This window comes from Tasmannia lanceolata, unplaced genomic scaffold (genome assembly GCF_043159265.1).
Source record: "Tasmannia lanceolata isolate RefF3 unplaced genomic scaffold, GAP_Taslan_0.1 ptg000003l, whole genome shotgun sequence".
NCBI classification, from domain to species: domain Eukaryota; kingdom Viridiplantae; phylum Streptophyta; class Magnoliopsida; order Canellales; family Winteraceae; genus Tasmannia; species Tasmannia lanceolata.
Window position 1 is genome coordinate 6922555 of NW_027518680.1, and position 18287 is coordinate 6940841.

Here is an 18287-nt window from a genome sequence, read left to right on the forward strand (position 1 = left end):
ACTGTCACAGTATGGGATTTCCTCTTATCCCCCATACGAAATCCCGTTGGCTAGCAGCCCGCTTATTTTTAGCATCTGTTGCAGAGGGCACAAGTCATGAATGTTTTATCCATTCTATGAAGGGATATTTATCAAAAAAAGGCCCCATTGACTAAAATTTCTAGGTGAGAAAACTCCCAAAATTGAATAATTCTTAAAATTATGGGAAAGGTGTGCGTACTCGGTCGAGTAGATAAGCTTATCTACTCGGTCGGGTTAAAAACAGTGGGGGCACACATTTTTGGGGTGATCCAAACCATTCATTTGAAAGGCCCTTACCTAGATAGGGTGTCCACCAAAAATCAGCCCCATAGGATCATCCTAACCCATGCAACAGTGGAGGGAAAAATGGGAAAAAATGGACAAACACAGCTTGTCCACAAATCTGCCCATTTTTCCCTCCACTGTTGCATGGGTTAGGATGATCCTATGGGGCTGATTTTTGGTGGACACCTTATCTAGGTAAGGGCCTTTCAAATGAATGATTTGGATCACCCCAAAATGTGGGCCCCCACTGTTTTTAACCCGACCGAGTAGATAAGCTTATCTACTCACCGAGTACGCACACCTTTCCCTAAAATTATAGGTTATTTGTCTAAAATGATTTAAAACCATTTTATACCTATTTTATCATTTATAAGGAAATTAAGGTGAGCATGTGGCTTAAGCTTTCAAAATTAAGGGCTTACTAAGAGATTTCCATTGCTTAATCTTTATTTTTATATTTAGGGAGTTTAATGTTTGCTATGAATAATGTAAAATAGTAGAATAATAGATTATTAGAGTAATTTTGAGGGTGATAATCAATTTTGTTAGTTATTTGAAAAATGAGGAATGATAAACTGATGTGCGCCCAATTAAGAAAAAAAAAACTAACCACATCTCATTGGTTCTTCTTTCTTTCTTTCTTTAAAATTTAACATAAGGGTTCTTCAATAGTTTGAATGGGACATGGAACCAGAGTCTCAATGTAAATCTCCTTAAGTAGAACTGTAGGAGATAGTTTTTGACTCAGCATTCACTTCGCAGCGAAACGTTTGAACCATTTATAAATACCAACAGTCTTACACTCTTACTTGTCATTAAGCATTAGCTCAGAGTTTGAAAACATGAGTACTATCCATCTCTCAGTGCTTCTCCTCCTTCTCTCACTCTCGTCTCTCTGCTCTGCCTGCCACCCAGATGACATAAAAGCCCTCACTGCGACCTGGTAACTCGCCGAGTCACCGGACTCAGCATCTGCAATCATCCAGACTTTGTCGGCCGGATCCCGTCTGCCATCGGTGACCTCCATTGCCTCAAAGAGCTCATTCTCCACTAACTCCCCAATCTCACAGGCCCGATCCCACCCGGAAAACTCCAAAACCTCCGGGTTCTCGAGCTCACCTGGAACAGTCTCTCCGGATCCATTCTTGAATTTATCGGGACCATGCAAAATCTAGTTATCATTGAGCTCTCGTTCAACAAATTCTCCGGTAAGATTCCGGCCACACTCGGCAACCTCACCAACCTTATTGCTATCAGGCTTGACCGGAATCAACTGACCCGGAATATACAGGAATCTTTAGGGAGATTCCAAGGCAGCGTTCCGGATTTCAAGCTCTCCCACAACATCCTCTGTGGTAATACCGCCATCTCTCGGTAACCTAGATTTCTCTAATATCGATTTCTCGCGGAATCAACTCGAAGGGGACGCTTCTATGCTTTTTAGTACCAAGAAATCGACGCGGCAGACCAATATCTCCCGGAATCATTTCCATTTCGATTTCTCGAATGTACGTCGAAACGTTACGAGCCTCGATATCTCGCATAACAAGATCCGAGGGAATATTCCATCATCGTTAACGGCATTACGGAATCTCAAGTACTAACCCGGAAGGGTGTGGCTCTTTCGCGGGTGTTGCTCTTTGGCGTAAAGTCATGGGTTTGCTCCCCTGACGGGCATTCGAATCCCCATTGTTTAATTACCTGATGTGATGTGCGTGGACTCCGGTGCCTCGCGCATCCCTAGGGAATAGTCCTGCCCTACAAAGTGGGGTGGGGATATCCTATGGTACCAAAAAAAAAAAATCTCTACTACTTTTTTAACCTCAGCTACAATCGGCTGTGCAGAACAATTCCTCAGGGCGGGAAATTGCAGGATTTTGACTCCACCTCGTATTTTTTATATTCCCAGCGGTTACAATTCCCAGCTAGCTATCAATGTCCAACTTGAAAAATTCTATAATAAGAGAGAAATGCCATTTCCCATACGTTTGAATGCATAGGAGATTTTGATTTGGATTTCTCACATTTGCAGCCCTTTTTGCATTGTAATTTGGATCAGATCAAAATCTTGGATTTCCAATTCAGCAACTAACAATGAAAAAAATCAGATTTCCAAATAAGCTGTGCAAATAAAAAATTGAAAATCTAAATATCTGGCAGTTTCCTTCACCCTCTTTGCTCCCCAACCTCTCCCCTCCAATAGGAAGTACCCTTCCCTCTCTCTCTCCCTCAACATGAGCTGCCATATCTATTCATTTTGTATTCAAAATTGAAATACAATATATGAGGTATCCAAACGGGTTGGTTTTTTTTTTATAGGAAGGCAAACTTTCAACCCCTTCCTAGAATTTCAACCCTATTTTTTTTGTTTGTTTGTTCTTGAAAATGAATTCATTTACGGTGCGGCTGCTCTCACATGCAACAGGCCATCTGCTATGGACGCTAGCGAATCCCTACCTAAAATTTCTTTGTTTCTCTCCGCTCTTTGTTGATTTTTTTTCTTTATTGAAAAATAAAAAACAAGTTGTAATTCAAAATTACAAATGTGGAATATTTTATGTCATTTTATGGTTTGTCCTTTGTGGCCTTCTTTTGTGGTTGTCCTTTAGGACTCACTTTATATTTTTTTTAAATCTTTTTCAAAATTTGAACTTCCCTCCAAATTGGCTAAAGTCTTGTGGGAAACCTTTAGTCCTAGATGGGAAGATTGATAGGTGGAAAGTGGACATATATATACTTCCACTTTCCTTAGCCTTGTGAATGAGAAAAGGAAAAGGGGAGACCCTCGCGCATGAGCCGTCGGGTGAACATACCACAAACACGCGCCGCCCAGCGGCTCGCGGCGGCTTGGCAGGCCACGCGCATGGGCCCGAAGCTTTTCTTATTTTTATTTTTTATTTTCTTATCTTATTATTCTTTACCGATTGACTTAATTCTTTGTTACCGTTTGAGAAGCCGTTTGGAAAACTTCTCCACGTAATTAGTGGGCCGTTTTGGGAAACATCTTTACCGCAGTAAAGGGTGCTGCGTTTCACCTCCAACGGGTCTTTTCTGTTTTCTATAAAATCGGTTTTGAGAGATTAGAAAGATATCTTTCTCAGAAAGATATCTTCTATCTTTATCTATTCCTTGCTTCTGGTTTTTCGTTTTCTTCCCCCAAAAGTTTTCTGGTCAAGGCATTTCGGCTCATATAAGCAAGTTTGATAGGCATCCGGGCTGCGTGAGTGCACACCTCTGGAGCAAGAGTTGATGTATCCTGGAGACATACGCCATTAAACCCATCTGCACCGTTGATTACTCATAGTGGGGGCGAGATTTGTCTTAAGGACAACGAACACGCTTCGTGCCTCAACTCGATAAGTGATCTTCTCTATTTTCTTATTTACAGACATCTTCTTACTGGATTTGTTGAATACTTCCATCTGCAAGGTATTATAAGATTACATTTTGTTTAGTATTCCCATAATTACAGATTTTCATACATTGTTTCTAACACTCTTATCTTGTGTCTTTCTCTTAGTCTTGGTACTTTTCTCCTAAGTCTGACATTTCACTCTTTTTCTCTTGGCCATTCCTCTTTTATCCTCAAATCCCTTTGTTTCTCTCCTATCTCTTGTTCACGATATTGAGGGGTGCAACTCCGGCTAGTTAGGTCAAGTTGAGGCCAACCTTAGCTCAAACTGAGATAGTATTTCCTCAACATTAACCGGACCCAACCTGAGCCTTGGGTCAAGAATGGTCAAACCCTAACGCAACTCACCTCTAAATCTCTCATCCCGAACCCACTTAACACACTTGTTTCAAATCGGCAATTCTATAATGTGTTTGGATGCCACGTGCAAGGGATCCTCAAGCAATCCCTAAGCAAAAAAAATGTATGTTTTTGGATTACTTTGTTTGTCTGCCAAAGTAACCCAAATCCTTAGAGATTACAAGACAAGAAACATGAGTAATAATTACATGTCCGGTGACATGGCATCACTACCATTTACGTATGAAATATTCCAAAAATGAAGAGATTTTCTCTCTATCCATCCTCCTCATGGTTAACTAGCATCCAAACATAATAAAGCTCATGGCTTTCCCAAGGTCTACCAGACATCCAAAATCCTGCCCCCTCCATCATATTCTTTACTTCCCTAAAGAATGTTTCAGCATCCAAACATAGCCTAAAGTTTTCTTTATTTTTTTTTCGTTCTTTCTTTCTCCTTCTTGCCCTCTATTGGTAGTTATTTTTCTATTCTTCTTTTTCTTAGTATGTATGGAGACAAAAGGAAGGACGAAGGAGTGAAGCAAGCAAAAAAGAGTTTTTACACTAAAATGGTACGTCTTTAATACCGAGAAAATTTTTGAGTTCGCAAGTTATTTTCAAAAATCTTGGTATTTTGGTTGAGTTGGTTATTTTATGTGGTGAGTGTGAAGTCGAATGGATTTTAACAGAACTCCATAAGTAGTATTGGCTAACTATATACAGGCATGTGGTAACCGAAGGGCTCAATGGTTAAAAAATAATGGATGTCACATGCATATTAATAGATGTTCTAATGGTTAAAAAGTAATGAGGTCCATATCATAAGATTCATAACAATCTATATACTACTTACTAAAAACCAAGCGTCCCCACTTGTCTAAATGTTGCCCTTTGGATCTTTGAAAAGGTAGATTCCCTACCTTTCTTTTACTTGGGACACCCCCTCTAGTGTAAAAGAGAAGTCCTAAATACACTAGAGGGGGCAAAAAAAAAAAACTACAGTGGGGACACCATATACTTGGGCCCATGCCTGCTCTCGAAATCCAAAGGGCAACATATAAGTAGGGGTGCAACTCGAGTCGGGTTCTTTGACAAATCAATCGGCCGACTGTCGCTCTGGAGATGGAGATACCTGGCACTGTATCGACTGCGACCTGGTAACTCGCCGAGTCACCGGACTCAGCATCTTCAATCATCCAGACTTTGTCAGCCGGATCCATCCCGTCTGCCATCGGTGACCTCCATTGCCTCAAAGAGCTCCTTCTCCACAAACTCCCCAATCTCACAGGCCCGATCCCGCCCCGAAAACTCCGAAACCTCCGGGGTCTCGAGCTCACCTGGAACAGTCTCTCCGGATCCATTCTCGGGACCATGCAAAATCTCATATTTCATAGAGCTCTCGTTCAACAAATTCTCCAGTAAGATTCCGCCCACACTCGGCAACCTTACCAACCTTATTGCTATCTGGCTCGACCGGAATCAACTGACCTGGAATATACCGGAATCTTTAGGGAGATTCCAAGGCAGCGTTCCGGATCTCAAGCTCTCCTACAATTTGCTCTGCGGTAATACCGGCATCTCTCGGGAACCTAGATATCTCTAATATCGATTTCTCGCGGAATCAACTCGAAGGGGACGCTTCTATGATTTTTAGCGCCAAGAAATCGACGCGGCAGATCAATATCTCCCGGAAGCATTTCCATTTCGATTTCTCGAATGTGACGTTTCCCAAGACGTTAACGAGCCTCGAAATCTCGGGTAAGACCCGAAGGAATATTCCATCATCGTTAATGGCATTACCGAACCTCAAGTACTAACCCGGAAGGGTGTGGCTCTTTGGCGTAAAGTCATGGGTTTGCTCCCCCGTGACGAGCGTTCGAATCCCCATTGTTTAATTACCCGATGCGTGTGGACTCCGGGTGCCTGCGCTCATCACTAGGGAATAGTCCCGCCTTACAAAGTGGGGTGGGGATACGCCTATGGTACCAAAAAAAAAACCCTCGAGTACTTTTTTAACGTGAGCTACAATCGGCTGTGTGGGCCGATTCCTCGGGGCGGGAAATTGCAGGATTTTGACTCCACTTCATATTTTCATAACCGTTGCCTTTGTGGGGCCCCTCTCGAAGTGAAGTGCAAATAATGAGCATGGTTTTTTTTATATTCCCAGTGGTTACAGTTCCCAGCTAGCTGTTAATGTCCAACTTGAAAAATTCTATAATAAGAGAGAAATGCCATTTCCCATACGTTTGGATGCATAGGAGATTTTGATTTGGATTTCTCACATTTGTGTAATTTGGATCAGATTGACTTAATTCTTTGTTACCGTTTGAGAAGCCGTTTGGAAAACTTCTCCATGTAATTAGTGGGCCGTTTTCGGAAACGTCTTTACCGCAGTAAAGAGTGCTGCGTTTCACCTCCAACGGGTCTTTTTCTGTTTTCTATAAAATCGGTTTTGAGAGATTACAAAGATATCTTTTTGCGAAAGATATCTTCTATCTTTATCTATTCCTTGCTTCTGGTTTTTTCCTTTTCTTCCCCCAAATGTTTGTCTTAAAGACAGCAAACACGCTTCGTGCCTCAACTCGATAAATGATCTTCTCTGTTTTCTTTTTCTTATTTACAGATTTCTTCTTACTGGATTTGTTGAATACTTCCATCTGCAAGGTATTATCTGATTACATTTTGTTTAGTATTCCCATAATTACAGATTTTCATACATTGTTTCTAACACTCTTATCCTGTGTCTTTCTCTTAGTCTTGGTACTTTTCTCCTAAGTCTGCCATTTCATTCCTTTTCTCTTGGCCGGTCCCCTTTTATCCTCAAATCCCTTTGTTTCTCTCCTATCTCTTGTTCACGATATTGAGGGGTGCGTGCAACTCCGGCTAGTTAGGTCAGGTTGAGGCCGACCTTAGCTCAAACCGAGATAGTATTTCCACAACACTAACAGGACCCAACCTGAGCCTTGGGTCGAGAATGGTCAAACTGTGATGCAACTCATCTCTAAATCTCTCAACCCCAACCCACTAAACACACTTGTTTCAAATCGGCAATTCTATAATGTGTTTGGATGCCACGTGCAAGGGATCCTCAAGCAATCCCTAAGCAAAAAAATGTATTTTTTGGATTACTTTGTTTGTCTGCCAAAGTAACCCAAATCCTTAGAGATTATAAGACAAGAAACATGAGTAATAATTACTTGTCCGGTGATGTGACATCACTACGATTTACATATGAAATATTCCAAAAAAGAAAAGATTTTCTCTCTATCCCTCCTCATGGTCAACTAGCATCCAAACATAATAAAGCTCATGGCTTTCCCAAGGTCTACCAGACATCCAAAATCCTGCCCCCTCCACATTCTTTACTTCCCGAAAGAATGTTTCAGCATCCAAACATAGCCTAAAGTTTTCTTTATTTTTTATTCATTCTTTCTTTCTTCTTCTTGACGTCTTTTATACAGAGAAAAATATCCTATAACTGGATTCATGGCATAAAAAGTTGGATCACCAGCACGATTCAACATCAGATACAACAATTCAATAGACTAAAGACCTCAACTCAACTCAACTAAGCCTTTGTCCCAAACTAGTTGGGGTAGGCTAATAGACAGAAGACCTATAAAAAAAAAGATCCAAATTACAATTATCATAAATAAGAGGAAAGAAAAAAAATACATTCATACCGTCCGGCTACTTGGTTCTTATCTGCTGCCAACTCGTAAGTGAGAACTAAGCCTCGAAAAAGTTTTTAAGTGCTTCTAGGCGTCTGATTAGTAAAAGACCTGGCTGGTAATTCATCAGTGCATCAAAAGCCGGTATCCATCTCAAGGGCGTACTCATACCCAAGATTGTTGGCGAGATCTTTGAACTCATCCATGTCAGAGCTTGGAACTTGGATACCCACCAATACATTTGCCCCAATGTCACCCTGTTAAGGGAAAACCAACATTGTTACACATTAGGGTAGATTAATCTATTTCTTTCTTTTTTTTTTTGAATGGTTAGATTAATCTATTTCTTGTACTTCATTTTGTATAGAAAACAACTACAAAGTGTAAATAGAACATAAAAGAAAGCAGCCACAGAAGAGAATGGAAGTATTTTGGAAAGTGATGATGAATAAGGTGGTTTTCAGATAAAGAACCTGTGCTCGATAATGGAACAAGCTAATAATGTTCCAACGAGAACTGAAGGCATCCAAGAACTTCATTAGAGCACCTGGCTTCTCAGGAAAGACAAATCGGCAAAGACATTCGTTCTGGACATTTGACCGGCCACCCATCTGAAATCAAAACAAAATCAAATGGAATCAGAACCATAATACAGTAGTGCCACTATCTAGAAAGATGATGTGGTCACTCTCCAGTAAGGGTTTTGCAAGAATATCTGCATGGTGTCATGGAAATTGAAATACCCAAATGTGGTGGGAGCCACCATTTCCTCGAAAAAGTGGCACTCATAATGTATTTCATAGTCAGAAACAACAGTTAAACAGCTAGGGGTGTCAATGGGCCGGACCCACAGGCTAATGAGATCCAAATTTACATTGTAGTCAAGCTGATCAAGATATGGGCTATTTATCTCTTTAAAAAAAAGTTGTGATCAAGTGCAGCCTGTTACAAACATGCATAAAAATGACCAATATTTCTCTTGTAGTGACTTCTAGATTAATCATTTACCCATTATGCATAAGCTATTTGCAATCTGACACTAACATTGTCTAGTAAGTTAGAGAGATAATTATGCTTCTAATAGATGTTAGTGGCAATGTAGGATATAATAATGACTTGCTAACAATGTCTATAGCTTGGATAATTAATCAAGGGTATGTGTTACAGAAATGTAATATCTACAAGCAAATAAAAATTCTGTATGAGTTTTTTCAACTCAAAAGGTCATTGTACTGCAAAAGAACAGAAGAAAAAAAATGCTAAAAGTTAAATATATGGATAACAGTCAAGAATGCTTACCAAAAAGAGGAAAAGAATGCTTACCATCTCAGCAATTAATGGATTGGGAATATATTGCAATAATTTCGAAATTTGACTTTTGAATTGGGATAATATCAGAAAATTATAGCATAAAATGAAAAAAAATAAAAAAAACAAATGAAAATTTAAAAATTAAATAATAATGATCAAAACTATTATTTATATGTATTTACCCAAGAAATAATAAATATTGAGATACATAATACATGTATTCTCCACTGTTTAAAACTCCCTTGAGTCAATCATTGACTCGTCCGAGTTGACTAGGTTTTACCTTGGCCAAGTTGTTGTGTGAGTTTCAAAATACTAGTATTCTCACGATAATTCAATTTATTCGCAGTTATCAGGATAAAAAATGCTTCAAATAGTTATCACAACAAATTGAATTTATTGAGTTTCCAATTATTTTCACTGTAATAGACTGGAAAGTGAGTTACAAAGCCTGTGAGGACAAACAAGAAAAACAAAATAGAAAACAAGCAGATTTCTTAGTCAAGATAGTTACAAGATGCCTTAGATCATCTTTCGCCAAGTCATTATTTGTGAGATCAATAGTTCCGAGTTGGGAAGATTCCATACGCTCCACCATTGCGTTGAGGTCAATAACCGTATGAACAGCAACACTGCAAACAATTAGAAACTATGAAAACATGAAACAAGCAGCGTTTTTATTTCCAATAAAGTATATGGAATATATGAATTATCAGAGAACTGAAAACTCCCCAAGAGATGGGGAGGGGGGGTGTCAAGATAATTAAGTCATAACTTCTATCATCAGTAAAATGCAAGAATGAAGGAAAATGTGGAAAAAAATGTACTGGAAAACGTATTCTGTTCAGGAATAGCAATTTTTTACAAAGAATTTGCATTTCCTTTTGTATGAATGGAAAGCAAGGAACAAATTAAGTAGTTAAATCATAGAAATCTAAGTGCTACTCACCAGTACAAAACAAGAGCTTTTTCTTTACTACCATCATATCTGTATTTGAACTCAGTGATATTCATTGGACCAACCTGTCATCACAAAGATAATCTATAGTTCAACAATCAGTATGAAACAGGGCTGATATGCATTGAAAAGCTTTGTCACAAATATCGTTCTCGGGAATTCCTTGGCAAGGGAAAATTCTAGGGATATATTTTTATTTTTTTTCAGGTTTATATCGGGCAGAAACGTTAAAAATAAAATTATTCAAAAATAATAAAATATAAAATTTAAGAAAAAAAATAAAATAAAAATTTGTGATAATATCGTGATATTAGAGCAATATTTTCTACAAAAAAGAAAATATTGCTATATTTTTTTAAATCTCGTGATTATTTCAGGATTTTGTCGTTTTATCAAAATGTCGTGATAAAAACGCGATACTTTGAAAATATCGGAGATATTTGAAAAGTTGATACAATGCTTACTGGTAGCATACCAATTCAGCAAATTGCTTAAAGCTCCCTTTATCCTCGGGCAAAAATGTTGCAAGGACTGCCTCTCGCTTCCTACCAGCATCAGCAAGTTCTGTTACCAACCTCAGGCTATCAAAGTTCATGTTTGCCCCACTTGTTATTGCCACGACAGCTTCATCCTTCAGCCCATAGTATTTACAATATGCCTCAGCACCAGCTAGGGCAAGTGCACCTGCTGGTTCTAAAATGCTCCTGTTCTCCTCGAACATTTCCTGCAGTATGGCACCCAACTACTATGATTCCTAACTAGCATACTTTTAAGTGCCACAACACATAGTTTTAGCATGTTTCGCAATAGCAAATGAGTAACAGATGACTTGGATTGCCTCAAAAGGTATAAAATGCAATGAGTCAAAGGAATTCCCATGCATCAACAAGGCAACAAGCATTACACACCCTAGTTTATTTTGAGAGATGACAAAAATTTATTCCAAAGAGAGAAAGCATGGAAATACAAAAATGAGTGGCAAAAGAACTACTAATGATGAGCTGTCCCAGCAGAAAAATTGAAAAACAGAATATATCGTACAAATTATAATGGAAAGGACTCGCCAATGATAAGATCGATTCTCTCCACAACTCCCCTCACAAATTCATCTTCCTTCTCATTTGTAGTTCTTGGCATTATGCTTGAACGACGGTCCAATATCTCTACAAAGGTCCAGGGCTTCAATTTTAAATAGAACAAGCCTCGATGGACCCGACGAGCGCTTTAAAGCCCAAGCAATAGCACTGCTAGAATCACCCTCAACCACTAGATTTTCTCATAGCTCGTTTTTTAATATGTGAAGAGATGTAAGCAGAGTTTAAAAATGCGGATGCGGCGCGGAATGCGGACGAAGAAAATCCTAGTCAACTCGGCAGGACACAGTCGGGTACTCGGATGACGCGGATGAGTGCTTGGTTGACGCGGTCATAATTCGGGAGAGTCAAAGGAGTTTTTATTGACTCCGTAGGGCAAAACGTGGAACGCGGATGCGGCGCAACGTGGCCAAGGTAAAAGGGAGCCGACACGGCCTAGGGGAGTCTTAAAACTATGCAGGTAAGCATGGCTCTGATCTCCTAGAATCACAAACTCTAAAAACTGAAAAGCTGCTTTTCCCATATCTTCTCAAACTCGTGAAGGGAAACCTCTCTAGATCTTTCTTGTTAGAGGTCTTTCTTCCGGGAGGAATACTAGGGACAGTTGGCAAAACAGACAACAGACTATGTTGTAGGTGGAACAAATAGCCAATTCACCTTAAAACCAGAGAATCTACCCACTCACTTGTAGGGCTGAAATTTGGAACAGAGGCACCTCTTTAACCTCGCCCCATTTAGAAGGGATACGGTGAAACTCCTGAAAATCTGCACGCCTCCTTGAAAGGCTCTAAACACCAACCCCCCCCCCCCCCCCCCCCCCCCCCACCCCCACCCACCCAACACACACACACACACACACGCACTCACCCATTCCCAACCAGCAGGGGGAAAAAACCCACCACCTCCTCCTCCTCTAAATACAAAGTTAGTGCTAGACCGATCATCGATGAAAAAGGAAAACAATGGTGTGTGGAGATGCTTTCAGTATTTGCTACTCGGGTGAGAAAGTTGGTTGGACTTTCAGACATTGACAAAGGTTTATTTTGATGGCTGCTCTCGTGGAGAAGGCAATGGTGGCGGAGTGATCCTCTGGAAATACAATTCTGACCAACGATTTGGAAGAACAAGAGGTGGAAAATGAGGAAGAATTGACAGAGGATCCCGGTATTCCTTCAAGAAGGTAACGGTGTAGCAGAAACATGGAGTCATTGAATGCTTGAAGCAGTGTAAAGCAATTAGTGTCAATTCTCTTCAGGTTTTACTAGTAAATACATTAGAAAACTCTTCCTTTTTGCCACAGAACTCTTGATTAGAACATACAAATTTACAAATACAAACACAAAAGGCCACTCTAATTGCTCGGAGAATAAACAAGAAATTTGATGCTCTTAACCTCCAAATGGATAAGAAATAAGATAGAACAATGACAAAGAATGCATTGGATTGACAGATCCAGGTAAAACTATAAAAATGTTTTTCTTATGAATTGGGCATACCTAGAAGATGTAAATTAATACAAAAAGGAAGACTTCTGGAACATGGAATGATGCTCATCCAGTACTGGTTGGTGACAAATTAACAGTTAAACAAAACGTATTAAAAGTCCTTTAGCCTCGTGCATCCTTTACTTTGGCAGCAAAAGTGCAAGTCATCTTCTCTTGGTGAACAACAGTTTACCTTTCGAGTCTCGATACATTCTGAGATCTATAATGGAATGTAATACATAAATGGGGGTTTAGAGTGATTTCACTGTAGATAATTCCAACATCCAACCACTACAACAATTTTCATTTCTGTATGGTAACAAAAACTAAAGAAAGTATCATTACGCATGCTGAATGAAAGAATTTTCACCTTTATTGATGCACAAATAGCGTCATAACTGACAAGAACCACTCCGTCAACCAATTCCCTGCATATGCGAAAAGTTTCTTCTCCGACTACTTTCACAGCTACACCATCTACAAAGCTTCCAACCTGCTCCAACATTACTCTTTGCCCGTGATGTAGAGACAATGCCATTGCATTTGCATCAAAGGGCTCCACTCCAATTACTTTGACCTAAATAAGAGATCTAAGCAATCAGTATTTCCTGTCGTAGCAAGTTTAAGCAAATCCAAGAATCATTTGAATTCAAGTGTAGTTTCCACATATAGTACATGTTTTCCTCTCCAAACATTTACTCTAGCATTTCACTACAAGGTGAAAGCCAAGAAAGAAAACAACTAAAACAAAAGAAATGTTATCCAATTGCATATGCTACAGATTTCAATATTATGCAACAAAGTACATAAGAGAACTATGAGTGCATTCATAACAGCAAGAATTCATGAAGCCGATAATTTACATGATACTACTGACTAAACTTAATGAGAGAACTAAAATGTTCATTCCAGGTAAACCATCATTACAACATAAGGTTTAAACATGCAGACTTTAAAAAAAAAATGGAAACATCATTATTTGTACATATTTATGTCCCAACAATAGAGAGTATATATCCTAAAACTTTTACAAAGTAACTCCTAAATTGTGTTCCAACTTAAAATTCAACTGGTAAGGGTCCCCATGAACTTGAATCAAGTCATGTTGATCACTCGTAATAACACAGTTCACCAATGGTGTGGTTTCAAGCAAGCAAGTTGACAAACTTATAAAGCTTTCTAATAATTCCAGAAATTTACTAACATTGAAGTTTACCAAAGATACCAATGCACAGGTTATAATGTGGACAGTAAAATTCAAGAGTATCAGTTGAACTAGAACTAGATTTAGGCATTCCATGGGAAAGTTTGGAAGATGGAACCCCTGTGAAAAGCCTAATAAGTTTCTGCTCAGTTTCGCACACCCATTTTTCCTTCTTTTTTTCAACAGTTGCCACCTTCAACTAGTAGTTAAGAGCTAACATACAGGAATAGATATACAAATACAACTCGCAGAGTTTCCATTTTCAAGAGGTAGAGTCATTTCAACATTCAAAGAATCAGACAGTCCAAAACAAAAATCCATTTTCATTTTTCTTTGATTTATCCGTCATTTTTTTCGATCTAATAATTGCTCCATTAAATAAAAAGTAAACCAAAAATTTAATATGGTCCTACAGACCTCTGGTCGAACCCGCTTCACATAAGCGGCGATGCCTGCTATTAATCCACCACCACCTACTGGTACAAATATTGCATGCAAAGGACCTTGCAATTGGCGAAGAATTTCCATTCCTACAGTTCCCTGCCCTGCAATGACATCTGGATGATCAAAGGGGGGTATGAATGTGCGGCCCTCCTGCTCACACCGTTGCTTAGCATAGGATTGTGCTTCATCATAGGAATGCCCCACAAGAACAACCCTTGCGTCTAACCTCTCAACAGATTTCACCTGAAAAACATTAAAAAAAAAAACAAATCAGAAAAAAAAAAAGGATTAGAGTTATTGTGAATTCAAACAGAACAATGTATGACTGCTAATAAGAACTAAACACTTATGGACCATCTAACCTTGATTTCTGGTGTTGTAACAGGCATAACAATCACTGCATCACAATTTAGCTCTTTTGCAGCGAACGCGACCCCTTGTGCATGGTTTCCAGCTGACGAGCAGATAACACCCTTGTCCAACAGCTCCCTAGGAAGCTTGGCCATCATATTATACGCTCCTCGTAACTTAAATGAGAAAACCTATGCATTCAACCATAAAACAACCACTAAAAGTTATGTAACTTTGGGATGGATACATAGGGTCGGGGAGTCAGCAATTTAATATCAGACTTATGTTGATATAAGGATTACATCATATAAGCACAGGGCATATAAATAATGAAACCATAGATATAGAAATACTTTGAAGGGATTTAAATAACAGATAAGCAATACCAGAAAAAATAATACTTAAAAGATTCTGTCCTAATTGTTGTGTTGAATGAACCAGTTTCGCACTATGTCAATAAAATATTCTTGGTGGGAATTAAATCTATCTTCAATTTTCTCAACCAAAATAATATGAGTAGGTTCCATTCCATCCTAATTATGCATCCATATAGAATTTTAAAAAAATACCAATTTAATATGACATGAGTAATGGGTTATTTGTTTATTGTAATTGAATTTTTTAACTTGCCCGCATTTTCTTTCCAATAAAATTTTAATTTTTATCTAAAAATTAAAGGAAAAGTTTCCACCATGCCAACCATACAATGTGGCAGTCTTCATCTACTGTTCTTTCAGCTGGAAAGTAAACAAACCACAAAGGTAATGCATCCATTTTTACTCTATTCAGTAATTGGCACTCTAATCCCTTTCGGGAAAAAAAACTGACACACAGGATACATTCCCAATCACATGAACTCATATGTAAATTGTGTGAGTGCTAAGCAAAAAAATGATGGCATTCCCTTCCATTCCACTTCATCCGATAGAAAGCAACAGTGTTTCAAAACACCAATGCTGGTTAAAACGCGGCCAAAGCAAATCCTAGTTCACTCGGCAGCAGTCGAATACCCGGTTGATGCGGCTGATTACTGGTTGAGGTTGTCATAACTCGGGAGAGTCAAAGAAGTTTTGATTGACTATGTAGTGCAAAAAGCGGACTCTTACAAGAATGCAGCCAAGGTAAAACCGAGTCAACTTAGGTGAGTCCATAATGATGCCGGGGAGTTTTGAAACTATAGAAAGCAAAGATCATACAAGCCCCTAATGAAAACTTGATGCAAAAAAAAAAACCCAACTCTCAACAACCGAATGAAAGCAACCCCAACTCAGTTCCAAGAAAAACCGCAAACAACAGTATCACCCAAAAACATGATCAACACAAACAAGAAAATGGGACAAAACCCAACTCAAACCGAACATTTAAAAAGCAAAAATCAAACTAACCGGCTGTAAATCTTCCCTCTTTAACCATACATCGACTCCGAAACTCTCCGAGAGCTTGGGCGCTAACTGCAAGGGCGATTCAATGGCGACATCATAAACCTTTGAAGAGAGTATGTTGGTAAGGTAAGCCATGCCGGCACGAACATCGTCTCTGGTGGCTCCGGCGGTGTTTTCCGATATGCCGCCGAGATAACCGCTCTCATACTGCAAGGAATCGGAATAGACCCGTTTTAAGGGAGGTGTAGAAGGGATTTTTAGGGGGTGTCCAAGGGTGGGGTTTTCGGAGAATGTGGAGGGGGTTGAAGCAGAGATTTCTGCAACGAAAATTGGGGAGGAAAGCTTCCTGCTAACATGGCGTCTGGAAATGGAAACGGAGGTTGCAGAGGCACGTGCAGGATATTGCAGAGGCACGTGACGTGAGGGGAGATGGATGGTCTTCATTGAATACAGATGGATGGTCTTCATTGAATACAGACGCGGTTTTGGTGCCGCTTATGAGTCGTGATGAAAGATGAGACTGAATGGGGGATGAAAGGGGATTTTATAGTTCCATACATGTTAGCCTTTAGATGATCAGATCCGTTGATCTGAAAAGATAAACTGTTTCAGATCAACTGTTGATTTTGTAGACCCTATATATTAATATATATAGTGGAACACAAGTAACAAACACTAAGTAACAAATAGTTTTTTAAGATAGTGGAACACAAGTAACAAACACTAAGTAACAAATAGTTTTTTAAGATAGTGGAACACACGTAACAAATAGCTTTTTATGGTTTCTGTGGACTCATAACCGCACTATCATATTACAATATTTTGCTATTGTCACTACGCGCTTTTGTTTAATACTTTTTTAATTAACTTTCACGACTCTTACAATAGTCAATAGGGAAGAAGTATCAACGTCCAATCTAAAAAAATATTAAAATGAAGTGGATAGTGTCGTTATCAAATTATGGTGACAAGGATATCAGTCCCTTTTCTTAGTCTAGACTCTAGAGTCAAAGACAAGTGATTAATGGTTTAGGCAGCCGCCATAAAAGAAAGGGCTTCCTCGCAGGCACAAAATTACTGGTGGGGCCACCTGTTGTTTAAGCTCATTTTTGGTGCGGATAAAGAGGAAAATTAATCTTTTTCATGACAAATATACCCATGGCAAAAGCAAATGCACCCCTACTTTACACATGTGTGGACCCCAATCCTGAGAGGACGAGTGCGACGAGGGACACGAGATCCCTCTGCAATCTTCAAAGATCTCCACATGTGAAGGAGAGCTCTATCAAGGAACTCTCAAAATAGGTGCCACTCTCACAGCATAGCATGAGTGGCGATACAAAACTAATGAGATATATCATAATCCAGAGCCAGGTGTCACGGGCCAAATATTTGAGCAACGGAATAACCCGTGCGGCGCCCCAACATGCACGAATGCTAGGGCCAGCCTTCAATCGTGCAAGCCTTTAAAGGCCCTACACGCCAACACCCCTTGATGCTTCAAATGTGCAAACAAACTCTAAGCTGTTCAACAGGCTACTTGGCTCAGATCTTGACATGCGCTTCTAGATACCCACACTCATGATCAGCCTGCATCACGAGTACATCGAACATAAGGCCTTGGGGCCTAATGCAAAGTCCATCGAGTACGAGGCATGACGATGCCACGCACCAATCCGCCAAGCACTAGGGCTTGGTCATCCAAGGAGCAAGATGCCCCATGGACTAATCCGCAAGGTGTACACCTCACGAGGGCAACCGAAGTCGCCCCGGCACGAACCCATGGAAGGCCTAGAGAATGGCCTACCCACAAGACGTACCGCGGTGCAGAGGGGCAAACAATATAAGTAGCCCCCTGCACCGGTCCGCCGCTGTGGACCCCGATCCGAAGACGAGTGCGGCGAGGGACGCGAGGCCCCCCTGCAATCCTCAAAGATCTCCACATGTGAAGGAGAGCTCTACCAAGGAACTCTCGAAATAGGTGCCACTCTCATAGCATAGCATGAGTGGCGATACAAAAACGAATGAGATACATCTTGATCAGGAGCCAAGGCTCGAAACCGAGATGTACCTAAAAATAACCCAGAGTCGCCATCCATGGACACGCCATGGAACCAAAACAAATGCTCTGTTTGCAATGGATAACCAGAGATACAAAAGGTCCGTGCCTGATGACGAATGGAGAAGGTCCGAAGAGCGCCCCCAATTCGCCCGAGTGCGAACACTTGGTCTCTTATGCCATTTATTATTAACCTTGAAGAATTTCAAGCGAAAATCAGATGAAATTGGAACACGCATCTCCGAGAAAACGTCTATCTAATCATGCATATC

General features: G+C 39.8%; 1 protein-coding gene and 1 pseudogene across 1 annotated transcript; one reads left to right on the forward strand and one right to left on the reverse strand.

The window, feature by feature from the left end:
* The first annotated feature begins 990 nt into the window (after positions 1-990).
* Positions 991-6292, forward strand: LOC143859536 (polygalacturonase inhibitor 1-like; annotated as a pseudogene).
* Positions 6293-7616: 1324 nt separating this feature from the next.
* On the reverse strand, positions 7617-16499 carry LOC143849726 (threonine dehydratase 1 biosynthetic, chloroplastic-like). The gene is made up of 9 exons (XM_077358894.1): positions 15960-16499; positions 14586-14765; positions 14197-14466; positions 12946-13152; positions 10473-10721; positions 9989-10062; positions 9554-9671; positions 8202-8339; positions 7617-7985 (listed from the first exon to the last, which is right to left on the reverse strand). The coding sequence occupies exons 1-9, from the start codon at positions 16422-16424 to the stop codon at positions 7863-7865; spliced, it is 1824 nt and encodes a 607-aa protein (XP_077215009.1). The 5' UTR covers positions 16425-16499; the 3' UTR covers positions 7617-7862.
* Positions 16500-18287: the final 1788 nt, after the last annotated feature.

Coding starts and splice junctions, on each gene's coding strand:
- LOC143849726 (XM_077358894.1), bottom strand. CDS start 16,424: ATGAAGACCATCCATCTGTATTCAATGAAGACCATCCATCTCCCCTCA. Junction 10,722..12,945: donor CTATTTGTGCATCAATAAAG/GTGAAAATTCTT, acceptor GCCATACTGCAG/GAAATGTTCGAGGAGAACAG. Junction 7,986..8,201: donor TGTTCCATTATCGAGCACAG/GTTCTTTATCTG, acceptor TTCCCTTAACAG/GGTGACATTGGGGCAAATGT.